This window comes from Triturus cristatus, chromosome 8 (genome assembly GCF_964204655.1).
Source record: "Triturus cristatus chromosome 8, aTriCri1.1, whole genome shotgun sequence".
Taxonomy (NCBI): domain Eukaryota; kingdom Metazoa; phylum Chordata; class Amphibia; order Caudata; family Salamandridae; genus Triturus; species Triturus cristatus.
In genome coordinates, this window is record NC_140591.1 from 1,628,341,243 (window position 1) to 1,628,362,540 (window position 21,298).

Consider the following 21,298-nt stretch of genomic DNA (forward strand, 5'->3'; position numbering starts at 1 on the left):
GCGAAATCCAGGCTCTGTGTACTAAAGAGCCGTACACAGTTTTTCACCAGCACAAAGTGGTCTTAAGGGCACATCCATCCTTTCTCCCCAAGGTAGTGTCTGATTTTCATATTAATCAGTCCATTTCTCTGCCATCCTTCTTCCCGAATCCAGCGACCCCGGCTGAGCGGTCGCTCCACTCCTTAGACCTCAAAAGGGTACTTAAATTCTACCTGGCAAGTACCAGAGGCATTAGGAAGACGGACCAGCTGTTTGTCAACTATGGCGCCATGAGAACAGGCTTCCCAGCGGCTAAGCGATCCATTTCCAGATGGATTGTTTCTTGCATTACCCTAGCCTACCAGCTGGCGAAAAGGCCCTTACCTTTGGCCCCTAAGGCCCATTCTACTAGGGGGAAAGCGGCCACAGTAGCTTTCCTGCATGACGTTCCTATGGCAGAGATCTGCAAGGCGGCCACTTGGAAATCGGTCCATACTTTTACCAGGCACTACTGCCTCGAATCCGATTCCAGGGCGGATGCCCAAGTAGGCCAAGCCTCCTTGAGGAACCTGTTTGGGTAGCTGAGCTATCTGAGCATACTGTCCCTTCTCTGTTTTTTCTTTCCTTTGCCCGCAGGGAGATGAGGTGAGGCTCGCTATTCTATTCTAATGCTTATGACTATTGATGAGGATCCCCTGGAAGAGAAGGATTAGTTACTTACCTGTAATCCTAGTTCTCTTCCAGGGGTATCCTCATCAAAGTCATAAGCAACCCTCCCGCCTCCCCGGGCAAAGGTGTGATAGTTTTCAGAGGTTATTATTTTCTTTGTGCCATGACTTTTCAGTCTCCGCAAAGAACAACTGACCTAACTGTCACCCCTGAGGCATGATGGGAAGGTGGGGGTCAGGTGTGCCTTAAAGGCACGGTGTCAGTTTTTACTATACAGCTATGAGTTAGCTTTTCAGTCTTTTTAGACTGGGTATTTGCAATGCAGCCTGGGAGCTTCCTATGCTTTCAGTGTTTTCTAAGAATTTCTGCTGTTTTTCTAAGCATTAAAACAGTTTCCAAATAAGTTATTATGTTGTTTCTCATGTTTATAATGCTATTTTTCTAATGTGTAGTGGAAATTCCTTACAGCATGATCCAGCTCTAGGGTGTTAGGGGCTGCATTTGCTTGTGTATACATATAGGTATATATGTATGGATATGTATATGTGGGGCACATATAATATACTGTTTCCGGGATCCCGCACATGGGCGGGAATATTCTAATGCTTATGACTTTGATGAGGATACCCCTGGAAGAGAACTAGGATTACAGGTAAGTAACTAATCCATCTTCCCCAGTAATCTCTAATGCTAATAGGAAACAGAAACGAGGTGATATTGGTTTGATTATTATCAAACAGAAAGTTAAAACTAGGGTATTATCAAGTTTAGATAAGTCTAACATACTGTACCTATTATTATAGAGAAGATCATCCACGAATAAGAGATTCACAATTCTAATTCTTGTAACCATAAACGGAAGTGATTCATATCTCAGTAAAGGTTCTTGGTGTCTTATAGCTATATTTGGAGAAGAACGGGTATCCTCCAAGGTATCTGATGAAGATAAGAAAGATGAGCATGTATATACAGAATACCCACTTTTTAGTCTGGGGGTTAAAGATATTATATACAATATCTAATATTCAGGGATGCTGTATCGTGATATGAAATTAGTTATGGAATTGAATCAATAGGACGGTCTTCGTGTAATCATCTATATAGTGATTTCTAAAAAAGAAAACAAATAATGGAGAAACAAATTCATCCCCCAAAAATGTTTTTAAAAATTATTTGTTAAAAGGACCAATTATAGGAGGCCTTCTTACTTCATAAATTATTTGTTGGCTTCATCAAATTAGGTGAAGTACACGAACCGGCTCTGGTAAGCCCTGCGAAAGACAGTGCAGAGCAAGAATGCATTGTTAAGAAGCGTGAAAAAATTCATTAAAAAACAACGCAAGCCTCACCTAACATATTTAAGTGCGAAGTCTGGCTGGCCCGAGGCAGCCGGCCAAACACATAGGCTCATCTCTCACATGCTCATCTCCCACTGACCAGCGGCTGCAGCTACTATGTACTCGTCTAACCACGAGGGTCAGGGTGTGTGCGCAAAGTGTCTGATCTCTTTCCTCTAAAGAGAGGTACTAAAGACGGCTGCCCACTAACACACTTGATGCCATCGTAACCGAACCACTGGCAGGGAAGATTCAGGAGAGATTACCTTCTCTGGGGCTGTAAATGGGCACCGGGCATTGCCTACAAAGTCCCTCTATATTCAGATGATGTGATTGTGGGCCCAAAGTTCTCTGGATCCTCCATATAGTAGGCAGATGTACAAGTCTGAAGATTAATAAGTCTTGGTTATACTTGGTAGGCATACAACCACAGTAACCTGGTTGGGGCTTGGCCCATCGATTGCTAAGGAGGGATTTAAGTATTTTGGAATGTGTGTGACTGCAGATAAGGCTATTGTTTCGCCCCAAAAAAAATCAACCTCAAATAGACAGCTCTTTGGTCCCTCCTGCCTCTATCTTCCATGAGCAGAGCCGCCATATTATAAAATTATATTTCTGCTGCACATCCTCTACTTTCTCCAGAATTTCCCATTTGTGATCCTGAGCAACTTTTTTGGAGAGAAGTAACTTCTTGCTTAGTTTTCACAGCTTTCTGTGGGGTTTCAGTGATCTCAGAATAGCTCTCACAAAATGTTTTAAGTCCCAATACGACAGGGGAATTGGGGCTGTGGATACCAGGCTATACTATAGAGCATTATACCTAGTCATATTGGGTAGTGGCATGATATACAGATAGACTACGCTTTTACGACTCTTAAGTGGGCTATGAAAGGGGCTCTGATCCGACAACTACTTTATGGGGTAGGTCTAAATCCCCTCTCCCTCTGCTCAAAGTGAGGGACAAGACTTTGAATGGAAGGATAATTTAACTAAAGAGACTTTATTTTGGGTGGGAAAGAGGCTCAGAATTATGTTCGCACTGCAGGGCTGCTGTGGGTAAGCCACAATTGAGATTTCTCAACAGAGGGAGCTGATGTGCGTCCCTTTTCCGACATAAGGGAAGAATATAAACTTGACAAGAGTCAATTCTTCCGATGTCTCCAACTGTGTCATGTGATCACATCATACATAACAGACCTCAAAGAGCCTCCTCAATCCACTTAAGAGGAAGACATTAATGAGGGCGTTAGAGGAGGGCAGATGCCCCAAATGTACTGCTTGTTGCTTATCAGAAGACCAGATACCATTGATAAGTTTCCTCAGGCTTAGGAGAGAGATGTTGGTAAACTGACTAACGACGAATGGCAGGAAGAAGAATGGCGCCACAAGAGTCGGCCACTGTGTTGCTTTTTAGACTTATTCACCTGAGTAAATCCACCTTGGACCTACCTCACCAGAGTAAGGCTCTGGTGATTTGCTCAGAGGGACTCCCCAGTATGCCTAGGACTGCAAATGTCCAAGAGAAGACTACATCACACAAGCTGTCACTGTGGTCAAACGAGGCCTGTTCTGACGCTGATTTACCGTACACGGGCAGAGGTACTGGGGTGCAGATTAGTGAGGACCAATAATTACACACAAGTCTTGATAGAGACACATGGCCACTATAAAACTGCGCTGCTTTGGATTGGGTCTGTCACTTCTAAAAGTGACACATGCAAGAACGTGTGTGCTGTGGGGCCCTCTTCACAGGAGATTTGGTGACAAGGGATGGATCGATGTACACCTTAGAAATGCTGATCTGCAGAGCGGGGGAACGCACACAGAAGCACCTGAAAATATTGGTGATTACAGGGGCGTTGTGCTTCTTTGGACTTCAAATCCAAGTCAGGGTGGAAGTCCCAGAAGAGCTGTATTGGGAGAGAGGGTTGCTGGTGCCTGGCTACACGTCTATGATTGCTGTTAAGATGACAAATGTGTGTAAGTCATGATAAAGTGACTGATTTTGTGTTTGTTTGTAAATGGCAATACAATGATCCGTGGAAAACAAAACTAAAATGGTGCAATAGGAGATCACATGGTACAAGTGAAAGATGCAGGGTTCAGCACTAAAGATTAGATAGAAGCATGCCGGATGCAATATTAAGGGAATAGTAGGTCATAGAAGTAGACAGGATGCTGAAATAAGAGCATAGGATTAGATGAGGGCAGGCAGAATTAATCAGTAAATACATATCAAATGGTGGAGGCAACATTAAGAGCACAGCGGTGATGTATGCAGACTGGATGCAGAAAACGCTGCACTGACATTAGAAGGAGGAGGTTACAGACAAAAAGTGAGGGAGGGAGTCAGGGATGGGAGATAAGTAGTAAATGTCCATACGGACCAGTTGATTGCAATGATTTTGCCTCAGTAAAACCAGACTTTATTGATTTGACACTTTCAGGTGTACATTGGTTACCTGGATGACCCGAGGAACACAGACAATGCATGGGTGGAGACACGTGCAGTCAACGTGCACTTTGAATCCCCAGAACAGCTGGATCTGCTGACATCGGTAAGAACTATTGTGAAGCTCATGATAATCTGCCAATTGGAAGCAATCTGGTTCACAAACCTTGCCCTGGTTCCATCTAATCAGTCCTGATGTCTTAGTATAGCTTTGTCTTCACTAAGGAGATCTGGAGACAAGCCCACTAATGTGTATGTAAAGAGGGGGGAGGGTTTTGAAATACCATACTTTAATACCATTGTTCCTGCTTCCACAGTGCTGCACATGCTTGTCAGTGTTCGGAAGTGGAAAGATATAAAGAGGCAGGGGTATCTAGGGTGCTGCATGGAGCGAGTCCAAAAATCAGGAGAGAACTGCTTGAAGGAAGGCATGGGAGAAACAACACAGAGGGCAAAGACAGAAAAGATCCTTGCAGAACCTACAGGAACAGAGAGCAGGAGGGATGAGTGGTACATAACATTACCATTCATAGTGTGGGGCTGTATTTATTTAGCGTCTTTCGTGGCTGAAATTCGCCACCTAAATGAACTTTAGCATAATTTCCTCCTCTTCCTGTTTACCACATATTCAGGATATCAAGATGTCGGAGAAGTTCTTAAGTGGATCGGTAGAGAGTTTCACATGGTCGCAGTTGCCCTAAAGAATGATTGTTTTGGGCTTCAGTCATTCAGACTTTGGGTATCTTCAACTGCAGAGAGATTTTGCTCTTGGAATCTCTTGCACCTCCTAAGACTGCCAGTAGATCTTTTAATTGTCTTGGACTACCTGGGTGGTGATTAGCTGATTTTACATTTTATTCAAGCCTCTAATGGAAACCAATGTAGATCTCTCAGGATTGGGAGAAGTAGTTGAAATTCTTTGACTCTGAGATGAGCCGTGTGGTGGAGTCCGGTATTGTTTTGAAATGCGCCTCCACATTTGTTGGAAGACCTTCCAGAATGGCATTGCCAGTATCAATCCTCGAGATGACTAGCACATGTGCAACTGGCTTCAGTCACGGTTTGAAAAGTAGATAATTTATTCCTTTTTAATCATTGTATTTAGAAATGTGATGGTTGTGTCAGTTTATTAGTCTAATCAGTGTGGGTACTTGTTCCTATGTGGAGAGGGTATAGAAAACATTTAATGAAAAGATGTGGTCAGAATATATGGTTTCAAGGGGATCTTCCTTGTTTGAAGTGTTGCCCTCACACACCCATGTGGGTGTCATGCTGCATCATCGGGCGTTTGGGTCCTCGTTGGGCCGGCGCCGCAATGCCCCACGGGCCAAGCAAAAGGGCTTTTTGTCGGAGATCTTTTCTTGTATCAGCCATGACAGTGCATGGGGGTGTGTGGGGTATAATGTGTAAAGTGTGATTTTTAAATGACCTAAAGGAGATCAAATTTTATTCAGTGACCCTTCAGTAAGGTTAAAAACTAAGATGCAGTAGTGTGCGCAAGGTTATGATACGCCACTACTCAGTGAGTGTGTTGTAGTGAACTATCGTGGTTTCACTATTCAGGTCAACTTGTTTCTCGCTATGTTGGTGCAGTACTGGATCCCTAGCGTTTCTTCAGGACCAAAAAATATGTTCCCTACACCTGAATTAGGATTGGTATCTAAAGTCCTATTATACTCAATCCCTGGTCGTGATACAATAGATCCTAGGGATCTATGTCATGCTCCCCCAGTACGAATCCATAAATCAACCCCTGCTCATAGGCCATAATGTGCCCTGGGTCAAGGCAGGGGACCGCAAGATTATTGTGGTTTCAATGCGTGGTCAGGCAGGCAGAAGGAGGAGTAGGTGATGGGCAGCTGACTGCGCATTGAACTAACCAGCAATAATCTTGCAATCCCCTGCCTTGATATAGTATCAAAGTCAAAGGTTGAGGCTAACTGCAAAAGATCCCTGGTCGAATACACTAAGCTGGAGGCCCCGATTAAAATGTTATCTTCGCACTTTAAAACTTTTATGGAGGAGTTTCACTAGTCGTTAAGCGAGGCTCCTCTTCAGGCCGGAATTTGGAGTCAACAATGGCATCTTGGCTCAGCGCGAGGCCTCAGTGAAATCCTGGAAGTCTTGAGCTCCAGAGCTTTCAGCGGAACCTGAAATCTAGCCTGGGTCGCGGTTCGATGGTGGCAGCCCGACTCTCATTGACGGGTCAGTCACCTTATGGAGCTTTTCCCAAAATTTGCTCTAAACTTCTGGAACTTGTTCCTGAAGTTTACTCTTGAGGGTTAAAAGTGTCCAAAACAAAATCAAAAGACTTAGAAACTCTGGGATGGTCCTTGGAAGTTTGGGACTACAATTCCCACAATGTGCCTGGCCAAATCCTTAAAAGTCCACTCGACGTACTCCAGGCTAGGGTATTCTTAGGGGAGGTGGTGTAGGCGAGCTCTGTTAGCCTGTAGCTTTCAGGATATCCACTTCTTCATCCTTTTTGAAGTAAGGCAAACTCCTCAGGACTTTAGTTCCAAGTGTGCAGCAGGAGCCATTCATCAGAGTCAAATTCTTCGTGGGTGCAGACCAGGGTTCCAGCAGGGCAGTCCTTCTCCTTGTAGTTTGAGGCAGTAGATCTAAGTTGCTATACAGCTCTCACACATTTATCCACTGCTCTGGGTCAACAAGTTGGGGCAGTACCCCTGACCAATAGGGTACAGGATACCACCCAAAAGCATGACAGTTTCCTCCAAAGTGTGGCATATTCGTGACCCCCTAAAGCACTGTACTTTAAAATTCAAGATAGAGAACTCTCCTTGGGAATAAAACTGGCTAAGCCAACCTACTGGTGTGGCTCATGTCCCTTAACACTACCCTACCAGACGTCCTGCAAATTCCATTCCTGGGGCTACTATCTGACTGGGGGGTATAGGAAGAGGGGGTAGGCCATGACATTCCTTACTGTCCTGCTCTCTTTGAAGCCCAATTTGTTCCACCCAGCCACCTTCCTGGCCTGTTCTCTGCAGCTGCAGAGCTCCCCCAAGCAGATAACCTCTGTCTCAATGCAGGCCACCTATCACCTCATCAAAGCAGTTTGTCTAAGCCTGTTGAGGGCTGACCAAGGAGGAAAGGCTCCTAGAAGGCTGGATTTTGGCTCCCAGAAAAGAAAGCTCTATAACTTATTTTCTTTATTAGTTATGATAAATTCAACAGTGGCACTTAGGGGGGACTGACATGTAAAAATAAGGTAGTTTGATACTTTGGAAGTACCTTTAAATCCAAAGTCGAATTTGCATATTATTTCAGTTTAAAAGGCGCTAGCTTTCAAAGCAGGGCTGCCTTTTAAAATGACAGCAGTGAACACCGCAGAGCACACTTAATTGCCCCAAATCTGCTGGGCCTCTAAACCTACATGCCCTACCATATACTAGGGACTTACAGGTAGGTTGTCAGTGCCAATTGTAATTACACATAATTACCATATACATTTTTAATCAGAGCACTGGCCCTGGGCATGGTTAGCCGAGCTCAGGGTACAGTCAGAGTCAGTTACCACCAATATCTGTCAAAAAATGGGGGTGATCAGGGCAAAAAGGATGACTTTCTCACAGTATACCTCGCGCCCTCGCAATGCACAGTTTTATCATCATTAATTTCACTGCAAATGTTGTAGTCATATTATCAATGATGTAATAGAAGATGTCATCATTATTGAGACGTAATATGTGAAGTTATTAGCAGCGCATGGCGAGGGCACAAGTTATAGTTACTTGAGATAACTACAACTGGTGAATTTCTATGGTTTTTAGAGTTTAAAACGTTACGTTGTTACTGAACATTTCACCTAACTATAACATAACTTTAACCCTTGTTTTTTTCAGTGAATTTCTAGTTTTTTTTTTTAAACGTAAAGTAATACTTAATTACAATATGTAAACCCAACACAGGTTCTGCAGCCAAACCCCCTCATGTAGCCAAACCCGATGCTGAGCACCGGCCCGAAGTTAATATTAGGAGGTGGGAGGCACATGCCCCCCTATTTTGCCCCCCTCTTTCCCTGGGGACCTGCAGAATAAAAAGAGGGTGTTCTGGTGCCTACCCAGAGTATCCACCATATCCTCTGTAGAGTCTGTGGGGGAAACCCCAAGCCCTATGCAGCCCCAGAGGGCTCCATGCCCGCAGGCAGCTGCTAATAATGCAATATTCAGATGTTTCCCTAAACAGATCTAAAGTCTCGTCAGAGAATGGGATTCCGAGGGCCATTAATGGCTCGGTGGGGGGTGGGGTGAGGGGGGGGGGGGCAGCAGGCCCCCTCCATTTTTCATTATTTTACGGCCCAAGGAATGGGGTCCCTGAGGCCTCTAAAGCACAGGGAATGTGGCGGTGCGGCCCCCACACCCCTTAAAACATGTTGCAGGCCCCGGGAAAACAGGTCCCAGTGAATCGGCCTGGGGAAGGGGGCCGTATGCTCCCCTCTCCCTTTAGAAATGCGGTGGGCCCCAGGTGATGGGGTCTTATGGGCCGAAATCAGCCCACAAAGGGAGAGCATGCCCACTCCCTCTTTAGAAATGCAGCCTGGTCCCGGCAGATTGGGTCTCTGGGACCAAATTCAGCCTGGGGAGGGAGGTTGCATGCCCCAGTGAGGTCCACGGGCCGCAAATAGCAAATGGCACAGGGAGGGAGGGGCCAGGTCTAAGGAAAAAGAGATGTATATCTTTAGGGGGTGAAGGGCCACTTGTCCCCCCTCCCCGAGCCTCATTAGGCATTGGGACCCCATCACCGGGGCCTGAAGTATTTTAAAGCGGAGGTAGGACCGCATTGCCCTCCCTCCCCGAGCCTCATTAGGCCCTGAGGACCCCATCTCCCAGGGCCTTTTTTTAAATGGGAAGCCAGGCCTTGTGGCCCTCATCCCTGAGCCTCATTAGGCCCTGAGTACCACATCTCCCAGGGTCTTTTTTTAAAGGGGAGTGGGGGGGAGTGGGGCCATGTGGCTCCCTTCCACAAGCTTCATTAGGCCCTGGGGACACCATCGCCAGGGCTTTATATTTTTTCAAAGGCAAGGGCGGCCATGTGGTCCGCTTCCCGAGCCTCATTAGGCCCTAGGAACCCCATCCCCAGGGCCTTTTTTTTATAGAGAAGTGGTGGAAGCTATCTTAAGACCTGGGACTCGTTCCCAAGTCCTGAAAAATCAATTAAAAAAAGACACAAGGGGACAGGGTAAACACCCTACCCCCTCCCCCTCCCACAGACCTTTTGGAGCCCAGAAGGGACCCTGCTTGTTGCCCAGAAGGGACCTCGCTTGTTGCCCAAATTTGTTTTTTAAAATGTTGCTGTAAATTAGCGGAAGGTCCGCAAATCCACTGCAGCATGTGTTTAAAAAAAACAAGCACAGTCTCCCACATTTGTTTCTTTTAAGCCCACCCACCCCAGGGTGGGCCAGGTCCTAGGGAAAAGAGATGTTTATATTTAGGGTAGAGGGGTGCACGCTGCCCTCTTCCCCGGGCTGATATTGGACAAATTATATAATTGATGACATTACTGATGATATCACGCAGACATTAATCTATAAAATAAACAACTATGGCATTCGACGCCGCAAAGTAAATGCAAAATAATACAAAGCATCATTAATGCCATCACAGATACAACTTCCTTAGGTGTAACAAGCATGTGTTATGTGGAACATTAACCCTGTACCATACACTTAACGGGTAGCCTAGTTCACATTAACACAGATATATGAGAAACTCTCATTACACATGGTGTTCAATTTGCATGCAACTGTTCAGAGAAAGCTATGGGCCATATTATCAAGATACGGTGTTAAAATTATCGCCGCTTTAGCGGCAGAAAACTGCCGCTAAAGCGGCGATAATGGCCTTGATAATATGCCCTTGAGAATTCCAATAGAAGCCCATGTTCTAGTGTTAACATGGGCTTCTATTGGAATTCTCTGCAGCATATTATCAAGCCCATTATCGCCGCTTTAGCTGCAGTTTTCTGCCGCTAAAGCGGCAATACTTTTAATGCCGTGTTTGATAATATGCCCCCAGGTTCCTCAAGATACTCCTCTCCTGTTCCATAATTAATGATCTACTATGGACAGCCTTTACCTGTATTAACCCCCTCACAGTCATCGAAACTACATTGAGAAATTAAGTTGATTTGCTTAAAAAAGTGGATACTGTAAACAGAGTTCACTCTATAGAGAGTTTACTCTGTACCACACTGTTTGCAGACAGTGAAACTGTCATGAGAAATACACCAGAGAGTAGTAAAAAGTATCTTCTAAGAACAGCATGCAGCCTATGCAACACTTACCAAAAAATACACTGTTTGCTCAAAATAACGAAGATCTAAAGGTGGTAAATGGCGCTTACATACTGTGGTGGAAATTTTACAGGTAGCCCATCTTCTGAAGCAAAAGAAGAACATGTACATAGGTTAGTACCTGGTGCACACAGTAATCTATGTTATGTAGAAATTGTCATACTGAGAAGATTATGTCTAATAACTCAAGTCTGCCTACAAGTCTTAGTATCTACTTAGAAGAATCTTTGCTCTGATGTAAACTTTTTCTGAAGAACCCAAAAACGTTTGGTGGAAAATATTGGACAAGTCATCAACTGTCATCTGCACACAGAGTTACTCTTCAATACAAAGATTTATATTGTGTTCAGTACCTCTATACACCAATGCTGCATTAGAAGCACATGCGTTTTATAGACAGTTACACCCATTCGCTGGACACATGCTGTACAAAATAAGGTAGAAAAGTAATATGGTACCCGCTACTATGTAAACTATAAAAACAAACTAACACACTCATTGGATGATGTCATCAGTGATGTCATAAATGATGTCTTAGAATGTGTCAGGAGTGATGTATTATGTGAGGTCATAAGCAGTGCATGGCGCTCTGCTAAATATAACTGGTGAATTTCTGTGTTTAATTTTAGTTCAAAACATTTATGTTGTCACTGACATATTCTCCTAACTATAAAGTTGCTTTAAACTTTGGTGTGTGTGTGTGTGTGTATATGTATATGTAAGTATATGTATATATATGTATTATCTACTGGCGGTCGCCAGTAGATAGTTATAGTTAGGACCTATTTTCCATAGGAAATCCGCAACATTCTATTCCCAATAAGTCTGGCGCCGGTTGATGAATCCTCGCGAAATTTTCCAAACTTTTGGCCAGCCTACCCTGAAAGTTTCGTGGTGATTCGTCAAGCGGGGGCTGAAAAAAAGGGGGGTCCCAAACACATTTTCCCAATGCAATTTCCCATAGGATCTGTTGTCGCAGCTACAGCCCGAACCGCTGAACGGAATGACACCAAATTTGACAAAGAGGTAGTCCTCAGTTCAGACTCATGCCTTTTGCATAAATGGTGTGAATCCGTTCAGTAGTTCCTGAGAAAATTAAAGTTAAAAGTACATATATATCTATGGCCGGGGAGGATCCGCGGACCCTACCCGCACTGTAAGCGCACCCTCCCCGAACCGAGCGCGCACCCTCCCGATCGCGCGCTGAATGCTAATTGGCTATCGAGTGTCTGTCTACATTCGAAACCAGGAACTGTTGGCGGCCATTTTCTGCCTCGGTAGAAGCGAGGCTGTAGAAGCAAGGGGAATAAGTGTGTAAAACATATAAAGGGGGCAGAGTGGAAATACTCTGACCCTCTAGAGGTGCTTAGGGGATCCCAGAAGGAACCCCTGGGGCCCCTTTTTTATTTTTAAACGGCCAAATGCACTCAGGGTGCGCGCATCCTATCGCATCGGGTGCACGGATTCTCTTGTGTTGGGTGCGCGGATTCAAGGAAAAAAAATTGAAAAAAGACAAGAGATCATTGGTTGTATTACAACTTTCTACACTGAAAGGTAGGGTGTATATTTCTGTTTGTTAAAGGCATGATTCTTATTGGTTAACAAAAACAGTTTGTAAGGAACATTATATATGATAAGCTGATATGTTGAAAAGTCAAGCACACTTGCTGTCTTGTTTAGCAACATTGTGTGCTGAACTTGTGACCTGTGTGCTCAGTGCAGTGTTCCATGACCTGTTTCTATGGTAACAGGCAGAAGGCAGATTCGGGGAAGGGTTGAAATGTATTTCATTTGGAAAGGGTTGAAATGTTTAACCAATAGAAATGTGTGTTTGCTTTTGAATTTATGTGTGAAGGATTGTGATTTGATGTTTACATGTATATGTGTGGAAAATGAAAGGGAAACGTTTCCATTCTTTGTTTTTGCTGAGAGGTGCACAGTGCAGAGATTTTGTAAAAGAAAATCTGGTGTGTGACTGATATACTTCTTAATCTACAAAAAGGTGAGTTATTTAATTGTGAGGGGATGTATGTAGACTATTTTGATTTTAATCAGACTAATGTATTTCTCCTGCTAAAGTGTAGGGAGTACTTTTTTCTCTACAATCTTATTGACAGTGTGTATGCATGTAGAAACCATTCTGTGATAAGCATTTGTGTTTTTCATGTGTTTGCAGACAGATAACTGTAATGTTTTTATATTTTGGTATAATTAGAAACCAGTCATTGTTTATGAATTTGTGAAATGAGTTATGTTTCTGTGCTAAAATGTAGTACTCCTTCTAGATGAAGAAATGTGTTTTGGTATAGTGCAAGTATGTGTGCATTTGGGAACCACTGTGAGAGAAGCATTTGGTAACATCGTGTATTTGCTGACAGATAACTCTTTTAAAACCGTTCATGTTGTCAAGTTTTAGTAGCATTAGAAGCCAGTCTTTGGTTATGCTTTGATTAAATGAGTCAGGCTTTGACACAAAAGTGCAGTCCTGAAATGTGTAGATTGTGTGCACTTCCCTTACCACTTCTACCGTAGTGAATGAGTTTTGGTAACCTCCTAGGGATAGTGGTGCTTGTCTAGAATCACACTGTGAGTCTGTGTGCATTTGGGAACCACTGTGAGAGAAGCATTCCGTAACATCGTGTATTTGCTGACAGATAACTCTTTTAAAACCGGTCATGTTGTCAAGTTTTAGTAGCATTAGAAGCTAGTCTTTGCTTATGCATTGATAAAATGAGTCAGGGTTTGACACTAAAGTGCAGTACCATGTACTATTCTCTTCACTGTGCCAGAACTGAAAATTTAAAAGTTTTACCCAGGCACTGTCCTTGCAGTAGTCTGATGATTTAGTCAGTTTCTAAGTACTTATGTTGTGAACCATACATTACCACATAGACTGCTTCAACTATGCAGTATGCATGCAGTCTTTTAACATACTATACACTTGTCTTTCACACCTTCAATTCCCTAATCAGTATCCATACACTTCCAGGAAACACCCTGTCACTCCCTTTGCAGTCCTCTAGTGACCCATTCAGTACCAAGTACTAATCCATTCACTGTGTCAAAACCCAAACACTTATAAATTCACCAAGACACTCTATTTGCAGTACTCTAATCATTCAGTCAACGCCTAAGTATTCATGCACTGAGCAAGTCCTTAGCACATGGACTGTTTCAAACCCCTATCCACTATGCATGCAGTCTTCTAACCACCTAGACACTTGTCTTTCACATCTTCAATTCCCTAGTCAGTATCCATACAGTCCAGCAAACATCCTGTCACTCCCTTTGCACTCCTCTAGTGACCCATTCAGTACCAAGTACTAATCCATTCCCTGCGCCAAAAGCCTACCACTTATAAATTCACCCAGGCACTCTCCTTGCTGTACTCTAATCATTCAGTCATACTCAAGTACTCATGCAGTGAGCCAGGCCTTAGCACATGGACTGCTTCAAATGCCTATCCAGTATGCATGCAGTCCTCTAACCACCTACCCAGTTGTCTTTCACACCTTCAATTCCCCAGTCAGTATTCATACACTTCTAGCAAACACCCTGTTACTCACCCAGTGTGTCTCCTTATAGTACTGTAATCATTCAGTCAGTTAGCATGTAGTCTTTTAGTGAGGTAGGCTTTAGGGCATGAACTGCTTCAAAGTAGTATGCACTATGCATGTAGTGTTTTAACGATTGTCACACTTGTGGTTCAGGGCTATAGTTTCTTAGTCAGTTTTTATATAAAATGTGTTTTTTTTACAGTAATGGAATAGTATAAATTTGAAAGTTATTAAAATACATTTATTTGTGATTCTTTTTTACAGATGCAGAACAGGAGTGTTTCTCATCTGTTTGCACTCTTCTCGTGCAAGATTGTTTGGATGAAGGGTCCTTCGGTGTTTCATCATACTTGCCGTGCCGTACGAGTATTTCTTGTTAGGATCCCCTTGCAACAGAACTCGTTTGCAAATCTTGCACGTGACCAAGGTGGCATTGATCTTTGTTTGCCCCTCGGGAAAAGTAAAACATTTCCACACCACTGAAGGAAAACGTTGTGGGCGTGGTGCGTCCTCCGAAAATTCATCCTTCGATTCGGTGAATATTTTAAAGCGACAACATTTACAGTTTTTGTAATTTAAACTTATAAAATTTTGTTAGCTGTAAGCATTTTATATATCTGTGATTTGTATCTTGTGGTATTTTGTTGAGAATAGCATGTTGGGTTTTTTTTAACAATCTTTTTGATTGGTTTTTTTTTGTCTGCTGTTAAGTGATGAGTACGATTGAAATCACTATTTTAGTGAAATTTAATATATTCTGAGAACAGCAAAAAAGGCAAACAAATTACTTTGTGGAAATTATGCTGTGTTGTAAAAAATGTATTATTACATTTTATAACTTTTTTTTCCTTTTCTTTCACAGATCCAAATTTTAAAATAAGCAATTTATATGAATTTAGATTGCAATGAAAATCTGAAAAAAATGTATACCATTTTTTATTTCTATTATTGTGAAGGTAAGTTTAACTAAGTCTCAATATGCAGAATGAGGAGGTCTGCAAGAAGCTACAAAGTTGAAACACGTTTCTAAAAACACTCTGTTTAAATCTGACCATAATCAGATATCATGTGACCTGCAAAAAAAGAGATTTGAGGGGTTTATAATATTTCCCATTGTAGCTATTGAAGGACCCGCAATCATTTCAATCATTCTTCTTTGAACATCTTTGCAGACAAAACTCTGTGGTTACCTTCTATCATTTGCAAGGAATTCTAAAACCGGAAATATGTCACTTTTTGTAACATAGTTATTGTGCAAGACACTCTTTCATATTTACAAAGAGAGGAAAAGGCACTCTGTGTACTTTTTATACTCCATGTAAATACAACCTCATTATGCACACCAGTTTGCGTTGAAATTGTGTTCTATAAGTGTTGTTGTGCATGATTGCACTGAATACTCATAGAACAAGACGCATGTCTAGATTTGTCAGAAATCATAAATCTCGATATGTGTGTGAATGCTGCACCATTCTAAAATTGGTGTAGGAATGCAACACAAGGAGAATTGTTTTCATTTCTCCACATATTTATATCTTCAATGCATGCTGAAATGTTCAGCATACATTGAAGGAGAAAAATGCATTTTATCATTGTTTTTGTGCAGGAAGGTGTGTCTTCCTGCAGAAAAACAAACAGCACATGACAGATATCCTTGCACTATGGTGCAAGGGTGCCTGTGTCACCACATGGCTGCAGTTTAAGCAGCCGTGCAGAGACAAGCATAGATTTGCAACATATTTATGTAATATGTTGCATCCCTGTTCTTCGGAAGTACTACAGCACACTGTAGTTAAAGAGGTTACTGTGTGATGCTGCAGCACTTCCTCATAGTTCTGCACTTATACATTCACCATACGCTACTAATGCATTCATTCACTCAATTACGTACTACAAATACATTCATCTAAACTTTCACACACTAACAAATAAATGTAGCTCTTTTTTTTAAACCAGGAAAGTTAGTTCTTAGAAGAACTTTTTTTTTTCTTCTTTCTTCTTTTATATTTTTGGGGGGTTTCTGAACAATTTTTATTTTTTTTGGTTTTTCTGGAAAAAAACAAAAAACAAAACAGGAGGAACCAAACAATGAACATCAGGGAACAAATTATTATTATTTTTTTAAACTAGCAAATGTGACTTTCTTGCCGGCGGCAGATCAGATCGATCGACTGCTCACCGTAGCACAAAGTCGCATTGCACTTAGTGCAGAGCACTTTTAAATATTGAAATTGAGGACGGATGTCCAAGTTTTGGGCTGATGGATGCACTCTTGAATTGCTCGGCTGCGATGAGGTGGAAGGCGCAGGAGTGTTTCTCATCCGTCGGCACTCTTGTTGTGCAAGGTTGTTCGGCTCCTCAGGTGCTTCATCATACTTGCCGTGCCGCAAGAGTATTTCTTGTTAGGATCCCCTCGCATGGTTTTGTGAATAGCTATATGAGTGTCTATATGGGTTATTGATTGGTTGTCGGAGTATCTGTATGGGTGCCTGAGTGTTTGTGTGGGTAGGGTGTGTGTGACTCTATGCATAGATGTGTGAGTGGGTGATTCTATGGGTGCATAGTTTTAAGAGTGCATCTGTGATGGACTGTATGGTTGGGTGAGTGTATGTATGGGTGTGTTAGGGATTGAATGTATATCTCAGTGGTACATGTGTGACTAACTACATATGTGCAAGGCAGTATATATGTGTGTAAGAGTATATAAGTGGGTATGTGTGAGAGTGTGTGATTGTGAGAGTGGCTGTATGGATGAGTGTGTGCTTGTATCAATGATTGTATAAGAGCGTAAGAATGTGGTACTATTTTTATGATTAAGTGAACTTGAGTGTGTTTAACTGTATAGGTGAGTAAATTGGACTGTGTTTAATTACTTGCACGACTGACTTGGTGTGTCAGTACCTCAATGGATGATTGGCGGTGTGTGAGTGTCTATATAGGTGTAGACATGCATATGATAGTCTTGTACGGAGTGACTGTAAGTATGAGTGACTGTACAGGTGAGTGAGTGGAGGTGTACGTAGACCTAAGAGTTAATGAGTGGGTATGTAGTTATTGGTATTGGAGTATCTATGGTTTTCAAAATGGCCGTCTGAAATTTTGAGTTGGTGTATCAAAGGTTATATTAGGGTGTGAGAAGATGCACTAATTTATCACATGGATGACGTCATCAGTGATGTCATCAGTGATGTCATCAGTGATGTCATTTGAGAGGTCATGAGTGATGTCATCAGTGATGTCCCTGACCATGTCATGAGTGATGTAATATGTGACATCATCAGCAGTGCATTGCGGGGGCATGAGTTATAGTTAGCTAAACTAACTATAACAGGGGAATTACTAGGGTCTTGTACAAGGGAAATGTCCAGCTAACTATAACGCCCCTGAAACCTATGTTTTTTTCAGTGAATTTCTAAGGCTTTTTAAATGCCAATTCCTAACTATAACGCCCCTGAAACCTTTGGTTTTTTCAGTGAATTTCAAAGGTTTTTTAAATGCCAATTCCTAACTATAACGTGCATGAAACCTATGTTTTTTTCAGTGAATATATATATATATATATATATATATATATATATATATATATATATATATATATATATATATCTTTAACACAAACACCTCCTCGATGAAGAAATGCTGAGAGGCCAACTGAGGGAAGCATGGAAACCCTTTATTTAAACAGCACAAGCATGATGCATTTCGGTAAAATAACCTTCCTCAGACGCTGTTGCTGCTACCAGGTAAGTGGCTCCTCCCTCGTTTTTAAGTGTCCTGCATGACTCCCATTGGTGGGAGTATTCTGATCCCAAGTCACATGGTTGCTCTCTCACTGCAGTCCAAAATAGACTACGGTACCCAAAAAGCACAGTTGCCGACTGAGTGCTGCATGGGGAAGGCAAAGATGATCAGGTGTAAAAACGAGGTAATTGAGTGGAAAGTCCTGGTTCAAAAATAAAAATATCAGGCTTCCTTGAGTCCCTCACCAGATCCAAGCCTCTGGAGCAGATTATCGTCGGGCCATAAGTCGAAGGTACAGTGATTTCGACTCCTTGTGAATTCACAAGCTGCGCTTGGCAGCAGTCCCTGGCTTCGTCTGCAGTCGAGGCGGGCAGGAGTTGATCCAATCACTCGGAAAAAACAAAAGCGAACAGCTGCCGCTGGTGTCAGCATTACTCCCGCCACTTGAAAGAACGGGGCCTCTCGAGTGCCGCTGGCAAGCACTCAAAGATAAATCTTTAACACAAACACCTCCTCGATGAAGAAATGCTGAGAGGCCAACTGAGGGAAGCATGGAAACCCTTTATTTAAACAGCACAAGCATGATGCATTTCGGTAAAATAACCTTCCTCAGACGCTGTTGCTGCTACCAGGTAAGTGGCTTCTCCCTCGTTTTTAAGTGTCCTGCATGACTCCCATTGGTGAGAGTATTCCGATCCCAAGTCACATGCTTGCTCTCTCACTGGAGTCCAACATAGACTACGGTACCCAGAAAGCACAGTTGCCGACTGAGTGCTGCATGGGGAAGGCAAAGATGATCAGGTGAAAAACGAGTTAATTGAGTGGAAAGTCCCGGTTCAAAAATAAAAATATCAGGCTTCCTTGAGTCCCTCACCAGATCCAAGCCTCTGGAGCAGATTATCGTCGGGCCATAAGTCGAAGGTACAGTGATTTCGACTCCTTGTGAAGTCACAAGCTGCGCTTGGCAGCAGTCCCTGGCTTCGTCTGCAGTTGAGGCGGGCAGGAGTTGATCCAATCACTCGGAAAAAACAAAAGCGAACAGCTGCCGCTGGTGTCAGCATTACTCCCGCCACTTGAAAGAACGGGGCCTCTCGAGTGCCGCTGGCAAGCACTCAAAGATAAATCTTTAACACAAACACCTCCTCGATGAAGAAATGCTGAGAGGCCAACTGAGGGAAGCATGGAAACCCTTTATTTAAACAGCACAAGCATGATGCATTTCGGTAAAATAACCTTTCTCAGATATATATATATATATATATTATCTACTGGCGGTCGCCAGTAGATAGTTATAGTTAGGACCCTTTTTCCATAGGAAATCTCAAAATTCTATTTTGAATAACTTTGGCGCCGGTTGACGAATCTTCGCGAAATTTTCAAAACTAATGGGGCGCTCCGGTCAGCTCCTACCCTGAAAGTCTCGGGGTGATTCGTCAAGCGGGGGCTGAGAAAAAAGGGGGGTCCCAAAACGCGTTTTCCCCATGCATTTTTCCATAGGACTTTTAGTCGAAGGTACAGCCCGAACGGCTGAACAGAATTACTTGAAATTTGGCAGAGAGGTAGTCCTCTGGCCAAGGAAGTGCCTTTTGCAGGTCTGGTGTAAATCTGTTCAGTATTTTCTGAGAAAATAGCATTTAAAAGCATATAAATAGCATATAAATATCAAATATCAATAAAGTTCTGATTGGTTGCTAGATATCGGTAAACATTCGAATCGGTCGAAATCAGGAAGTGTCGGCCGCCATTTTTGTCTGTCGCACTGAAAAGGAAAGGTGGAGAACGTGAACAGGGGGCAGGGTAGGGAGTTCCTGACCCCCTAGCCTTTGTCAGGGGATCACAGTAGGACCCCGAAGGGCCAAAAAAATATATATATTTTTTTTAAAAATCGCGGGGTGCACGCACAGTGCGCGCACGGTGAAAAACCTTTTTAAAAAAACATATAAGAACGTGAAAAGGGGGCAGAGTAGAGCGTTTCTGACCCCCTAGCCTTTGTCAGGGGGTCCCTGAAGGACCCCGAAGGGTGAAAACATTTAAAAAAAAATTTAACAAAAAATCGCGAGGCGCGCGCACTGTGCGCGCACGCTTAAAAACCAAAAAAAAAAAAAACATACTTAAATTAGCATTTAAAAAACCTTTGAAATTCACTGAAAAAACCATAGGTTTCACAGACGTTATAGTTAGGAATTAGCATTTAAAAAACCTTGCAAATTCACTTAAAAAACCATGGGTACTAACTATATCTCGCGCGCCCGCAATCCACTGCTGATGATGTCACATATTAAATCATTCATGACATGGTCAGTGACAACACTGATGACATCTCAAATTACATCACTGATGACATCATCCAGTGAATGTGGTTTGGTTCGTTATTTAAATATGTATTATATATATATCAATTTGCATTGAAGAATGAGTGGATATATAAATATAAATATCTGAAAGGAGGATTTAGTAGCAGTGTGATTGGCTGTTTACTTGACTAATTTATAGTGTCTCACTAAATATATTGGATAGTGACTAAACTGTGTGAATATCTGTATCACTTTGTCAGTTGTTGTGTAAACTGCTTCTCCAGTTGGTTACTAGCTATGTGAAAGTCTATATTAGTTATTGAGTATTTGTATGGGAGAGTGAATGTGTGTGTGGTTCGGTGGGGGGGTGTGTGACTGCCCAAAGATGTGTGAATAGTTGATTCAGTAGGTATATGAAGTTAAAACTACATGTTATAACAGTTCTTTGGGTGAGTGAATATCTTTATGGGTGTATATCATAAGCACTGTAGCACACCAGAAAAAAAGTCACTATCACAGTTCTTAAAGTATGTTAATTCTAATCAATATATCAACATTTGAATTAATAGAATTATGTCCATTTCACTGTTCCAAATATCACAGAAAGCTTGAAATATTGGTCCAATTCCACGTCGAGTTGTCAAAAATTGAGCTTTATTCCAAATTCATATAGCAGCCATTTAATTTTAATTTTGAAGTGCGTAATAGTAAATCCAGTCATCAAAGTCAAGGCATATGTATTCCAAATTGTTTAGGATGCAGTAATTTGCATTCCAGGGACCATATTAAGTCCTCACTGCTGTTCTGTATTCCAACAGCATGTACTCAAACTCTCCGGTCGTTCGCGATGACTGGATTTACTATTACGCACTTCAAAATTAACTTTGAATCCTGGAGTTAGTATTCTAATGGTTATTGACAATCTGTATAAGAGATTCATTGATTACATGAAAG

At 42.3% G+C, this 21,298-nt stretch overlaps 1 protein-coding gene across 6 annotated transcripts in view; it reads left to right on the forward strand.

The window, feature by feature from the left end:
- LOC146808458 (transient receptor potential cation channel subfamily M member 2-like) overlaps positions 1-21,298 on the forward strand; it is a 729,321-nt gene that overhangs the window by 662,200 nt on the left and 45,823 nt on the right. For all 6 annotated transcript variants that reach the window (XM_085623568.1, XM_085623566.1, XM_085623567.1 and 3 more), the window contains exon 33: positions 4,433-4,543. In XM_085623568.1, coding sequence (XP_085479694.1) covers positions 4,433-4,543 — 111 coding nt within the window. The remainder of the gene's footprint in view (positions 1-4,432; positions 4,544-21,298) is intronic.